The sequence below is a fragment of the Priapulus caudatus genome, unplaced genomic scaffold (genome assembly GCF_000485595.1).
Source record: "Priapulus caudatus unplaced genomic scaffold, Priapulus_caudatus-5.0.1 Scaffold1290, whole genome shotgun sequence".
In the NCBI taxonomy this organism is placed as follows: Eukaryota; Metazoa; Priapulida; class Priapulimorpha; order Priapulimorphida; family Priapulidae; genus Priapulus; species Priapulus caudatus.
The window spans coordinates 37,752-43,916 of record NW_014578351.1 but is presented as its reverse complement, the minus strand read 5'-3'; the positions used below and the strand labels follow the sequence as shown (position 1 = coordinate 43,916).

The 6,165-nt window shown below is 42.8% G+C and overlaps 2 protein-coding genes across 3 annotated transcripts in view; both read right to left on the bottom strand.

Moving 5' to 3' along the window:
- Positions 1–2,692, bottom strand: part of LOC106816120 (alpha/beta hydrolase domain-containing protein 17B-like) — an 8,577-nt gene extending 5,885 nt beyond the window's left edge. Inside the window, exon 1 of the mRNA XM_014820675.1 lies at positions 1,881–2,692. Within this exon, the coding sequence (XP_014676161.1) occupies positions 1,881–2,527 (647 nt within the window). The 5' untranslated portion in view covers positions 2,528–2,692. The remainder of the gene's footprint in view (positions 1–1,880) is intronic.
- Positions 2,693–4,603: 1,911 nt separating this feature from the next.
- The window catches only part of LOC106816122 (putative glucose-6-phosphate 1-epimerase), a 13,532-nt gene continuing 11,970 nt past the window's right edge, over positions 4,604–6,165 (bottom strand). For both annotated transcript variants that reach the window (XM_014820677.1, XM_014820678.1), the window contains exon 9: positions 4,604–5,210. In XM_014820677.1, the coding sequence (XP_014676163.1) occupies positions 5,041–5,210 (170 nt within the window). In that variant the 3' untranslated portion in view covers positions 4,604–5,040. The remainder of the gene's footprint in view (positions 5,211–6,165) is intronic.

Here is a 6,165-nt window from a genome sequence, read left to right as displayed (position 1 = left end):
ACCGGAACGTACCCTGGGTACGGTCCGGTATACCGGAACGTACCCTGGTAACTATCTGATATGCACGTTAGTGTTAGGGTTTGAGTTAGGGTTAGGGTTAGGGAGTAGGCGTAGGCGACTCCCTAGACTCGTTAGTGGAGTAGGCGAGGTACGCGTACGGTCCGGCATATCAGATAGTTACCAGGGTACGTTCCGGTATACCGGACCGTACCCAGGGTACGTTCCGGCAGTACCCTGGGGGACATAGACCCTCTCAGCGTCAATGACCCTCATCTTTCTACACCGGGCGACAGACAACCACATGCTTTGCAGCCAGCAAAGCTTTTAATTGAGAAAAACATAAATATTTTTCACTCAATACAATGCGTGATTACATTAGGTTTATTTTTACGTGCATATAAATTCATTAGCCTGTATAGGAGTACCGGTAAATTAATTATGCATGGGCGAGTGCTATTTTGAAAAATAAGTGAACTTCACAGCTGTTCACAAATCCATGAATTACACATCGGTGCTCACAATAAAAACCATGTGAATCTGTTTATAAATATATGTTTTAAGTTAAGAATAAAATTAACACCATTTATAGATAATTAAACATTTTTAAAGCTTGTATATAAATCACGAGATGAATGCGATTGTACATCACATGACATGCATCCAACACCATACAGACTGTACAACACCATACAGACTGTACAACACCATACAGACAACACCATACAGACTGCAATATGTTATGATCATAATGATTCATAAAGTTCAGTGACATACAAATTACATTTTCAAAACATGCGGGTGCAGGCGCAGGGTGGCATGCGCAGCATCCACTAACGTTATACTACTAGGACATGATTTTATCAGCGAACATGTTTAAAAAATGCATGCATGCATGTTTGCTTGCATGCATATCTTCCCATTTTAAAATTTAAAAAACGATATTACCGCCTGCGGCAACTGTACGCAGGCTATAGTCCTAGAGCTACTTAGGATCAAGAGCGTATAAAGAAGGAGAGCGTACAACGGTGAAATGCTGAAACCATGTTGCAGTATTAGTCGAATTAATAAACTTTCCCTGTTTTATTTTGACGATTCTTTGCAGTATTATTTATCAGCTGTCGTACCTTGTTCATATAAAACAAACCGCATGTCCCTACGATGCCCCTACGCTGAGATAATGAGCGGTGAAAATCTGGTATTTTCGCCAAACACCGACTCGACATTAATTAGTCAGTACTGCGACCGACTCGCGTTCTGTGCAATGTATGTTGCTTCCGGTCTCGGCTGTGTAGCGCTGACTCGATACGTTATTACTACAGCGCTACTGCATCCAGCGTAAGGGGCGGGTCATCACCATGGCGATAAATAACAAGACGTTTTTATGGAGTAATGGCTGCGTCAATGACTGGAAATGCGAGAAAAGATAGTAGAAGGAAAATAAATTTCATTGTCAATAAATGACGGAAACACGCGAGGTTTCACAGAGCTATCGCCAGAACGCGAGTCGGTCACAGTACTGACTAATGTCGAGTCGGTGTTCGGCGAAAATACCAGATTTTCACCGCTCATTATCTCAGCGTAGGGGCATCGTAGGGACATGCGGTTTGTTTTATATGAACAAGGTAGGACAGCTGATCAATAATACTGCAAAGAATCGTCAAAATAAAATGGGGAGTTTATTAATTCGACTAATACTGCAACATGGTTTCAGCATTTCACCGTTGTAAGCTCTCCTTCTTTTAATATACGCTCTTGGCTGGTGCTGAAAATATCAGTATTTGACAATGATCATCTCAAAGCAGCTTAAGAAAACAAGTTAAAATCCATCAGAATATTAGAAACCCCGACAACAGTCAATTCCGTAACTATTATATATTTACCTTGGAAAGGCATCGAAGAACCAAGTCCGCTTAGTGTCAGGAAATGCCACTCTCATACCAGACATTAGTGGGGAGTGCAGAATGACGGCTCCTACTTCATACCTCGATGCGAGATCTATCGTCGGGACAGTACCTATACTCTGTCCGTAGAGTATGATGTTTTCAGGGCTGATGCCGTACCTCGTCCGCAGCGTCTGCCACGCCGCATCAATGTCCGAGTACAGGTTCTTCTCTGATGGCTTACCAGTGCTGTAGCCATAACCAGAGTAGTCGTAGCTAAACACATTGCAGTTTATTCGGGACCCCAGGCCAATATAGAAACTGCTCATCTGACCAAGATCTACGGCATTTCCGTGGCTGAACAGTAACGTGAACCGGGCGTTTGGTGAGCAGCGTACAAACATGCAGGCTATCCGCTTTCCTTTGTCAGTTCTCGTCATGAAAACTTCGATTTTCTCCAGTTCTTTTTGCGTGTACTGCCATTCTGCTCGCTCGTTGAGATGAAGTGTATATTTAGACCCCGTTTCATCAGCGATCAATGAGTACGTAGGTTCCGGCGGAAGAAAAGCGAGCTTAGCAGCAATTTTGCCAGGACACGGTGGACAACAAAACAGACAACACAGCTCGCTTAGCGAAAGACCGTTCATCGTGGCAGATAAACTCACTGGAGTGTCACAAGTTTCTCTGACGGCTCTTAATCCACTAGTTACACTTCCTACAAAATTGCTAACTATATCTGCCTAACTGAATTAAGAAAAAATCCTGTATATCCACAAAATCATAAACGGACTAAAACAACCTCCATAAACGGTGATGACGTCACCAGACTACGAGAGCGCCACGTGGTAGCCATGAATAATAGGTTATTTTCTTCTACTTTATTTTATTTATCATAGTAAAAGTCAGGTATTAGCGTTAGTTAAAAAAAAAGAATTTTAAGTGAATTTTTCTAACATAAATTGTTGCGTATTATATATGTTTCGTGGCATGTTCGCACTACATGGCTATCACCATCATCAATGAGGAACTACAAAATGGGTGGTAGCAGCAGAGGTCCCAAGTTGGGAAAATCCAAAATCCAAGGATCACTGTGATAATGGTCCATCGCCGTTTTTTCGCAGTGCGCAAAAAAAGGAAAAAAGTTGTGGCGGGTTGCGACATGTGTTTGTCGCGGAACACCACCATTTTTTATAAAGTATACATGTAAAATAAAATGCAAATTTATTGTGAAAACAAAAGTGTTCGACAATTGTGGCCTTTTATTGTTTGCTGGAATCAAAGTACATCAACAACCACGGCAAATTTAGTAATTTACTGATGTATAGAACGAGCAACACCAAATTGAGTAACAAACCCGCAGTGTAGGTCGTAATATATATCACGATGAACAGTAATGTATTATTGATATGTTACTCATATTAATAACACATTAACTGTTCATCAGTCAGTCTATATTGTTATCACCTGTTGTGTGTGTGTGAGTGTGTGCATGCATGTGTGTGTGTGTGCGCGCGTGTATTAGCATCACCTAACATATCAACTTCAACTAAATGAAGAAAAAGAAGATAAAAGAAGAATGACCAATGAAAAACATTATTTTTAGGAACAAAACGAAACAAATCAATACTGATTTCAACTCTTGACACCACTGTTCACTGAGAATTCAGTGTACAATTACTTATAGAACTAGACAGAGGGCACTCACTGAGAGTGCATACCTCCGCGAGCATGTAACATGTATGTGCTCGCTGGTGGCGGCTGCTGACTGACTCGCCTGCTGCTGACTCGCCGCTCACTGGTGGCTGCTGCTGACTCACCACTCGCTGACTCGACGCGCTATCAATTCGCCGCTCACTGGTGGCTGCTGCTGACTCACCACTCGCTGACTCGACGCGCTATCAATCCCGCGGTGGCTACACACACACACGAGACCGATTACACGACCTCTGTTGCGCGGAGGTAAAAATAATCAATATTAAATTCTATTGTAGGAATGCAATATATAATCTGCAAAGTATATTTATAAATATTTTTATGATAGAGGAATTAACATGATTCATCATAATCACCGTACAAAAACGGTAACTCAATAATATATGAATTTTTTCAGATAGCATTATATCACAAACCTAAGTACAGGGTACGAAATTAACGGGAGTTCGGAGTCAAATACTCCCTGATTTACTGTCGGACTGCCTCATTTGACATATGCAGGAGTCCGTGTGACTCCCTGAAAATTCTGCCATACTACTTCGTTCCGGAGCACGGCCTCGCGGAATTACTATTTTTTCAGCTAATGTCCAAAGAAAATTTGGCAGACGTGCAACTGCATGAATCGTAAAAATAAGCACATGCGTTATTGTTAATATCTTTAATTTTGAACCTCAGACTGTGGACTCCCTCTTTTTGAGGGTAGGGAGTCCGTTGGACTCCCTTGTTCAAAAGTTAATTTCTACCCATGTAAGTATCTGCATATAACCTAGCCCGCCCAGGCTGTGCGACGGATTGTCTATACATTGTATTGTAACCCTAGCAATACCGTTTCTTGGAGCTACATATAACCATTCTGGTCAACCCCATAATGTAGAAACATTTAGACTAATTTTCCACTTTCGTGTGATAAATGGTTTGTATAACAACCACAAAAACATAATAAAAAATACCAATCTCCATGCAAGACTAAAATATCATTCTGCAATGGGTCCAATATAGAGGAACGGTAAGTGTTTGGAGTGTGCACCAGGGTTTATTCTAACATGCAACAGAACAAAAAATGTAAAGTTTGGAAGGTAATGTGGACATTTTAGAATGATAAATCTTTTACCATCGTATAACCTGGCCCAACAAGGTTAATAACATCATTTATTTCACAATGAAAAACAGGTCGGATAGCATCTAATCCGAACCCGTTAACTTCCAGAGGTCCAGAGTAGCCCCAAACTACATGTTACAAGGCTGTTATAATCATTTCTGCAGTTGGAGATTTTCTTTAGAACAAACCACGCGGTGACTCGTGATAAATGCTCCAGTATAACATTTTGGGTTTTCAACCACATAAATCATAATCAGATATTTATCAACAGTACGGCATATCTGTGCGATAATTTTACATAATCCGAACTATGAATACACAGCTACTGTACTCTACTCCACTCAATCTCTACTCGGGGCACTGGATCTGCAGAGTCTGTGATGCATGGAATTCCTGCGCTGGTGCGAGAGACACCTTCTTAACCACGTGTCCCACCTCTACACACAGCATGAGTGGATACTCATCATCACCGAAGTCAGCCATCTTCTGAGCGCCGTCCACCCACGGATTCCACACGACTGAAAGATGAAACACAGATATCAGAACAGTGGGAATGCTGATGTGACAATCATAACGTAAATTCAATGAGGCATGGTACACTACGAGATAAAACTGTGTGGGCACGCCAAAGGGATGTCAAGGGCATGTGAATGGCACGTCAAAGGGATGTCAAGGGCATGTGAATGGCATGTCAAGGGCACGTCAAAGGGAAGTCAAAGGCATGTGAATGGCATGTCAAAAGGATGTCAAGGGCATGTGAATGGCACGTCAAAGGGATGTCAAGCACATGTGAATGGCACATCAAGGGGATGTCAAGGGCATGTGAATGGCATATCAAGGGCATGTGAATGGCACGTCAAGAGGATGTCAAGGACATGTGAATGGCACGTCAAGGGGATGTCAAGGGCATGTGAATGGCACATCAAGGGGATGTCAAGGGCATGTGAATGGCACGTCAAAGGGATGTCAAGGGCATGTGAATGGCATGTCAAAAGGATGTCAAAGGCATGTGAATGGCACGTCAAGGGGATGGATGTCAAGGGCATGTGAATGGCACATCAAGGGGATGTCAAAGGCATGTGAATAGCACGTCAAGGGTATGTGAACGGCATCTCAAGGGCATGTGAATGGCATATCAAGGGAATATCAAGGGCATGTGGAGGACACGTCAAGAGTATGTCAAGGGTATGTAAAGCGCATATCAAGGGTATGTCAAGGGTATGTCAAGGGTATGTAAAGCGCATATCAAGGGTATGTCAAGGGCATGTGAAGAGCCAGTGAAGGACGAGTGAGGGGCAAGTGAAGAGTTAGTGAAGGGCGAGTGAAGGGCGAGTGAAGGGCGAGTGAAGGGCGAGTGAAGGGCGAGTGAAGAGTTAGTGAAGGGCGAGTGAAGGGCGAGTGAAGGGCGAGTGAAGGGCGAGTGAAGAGTTAGTGAAGGGCGAGTGAAGGGCGAGTGAAGGGCGAGTGAAGGGC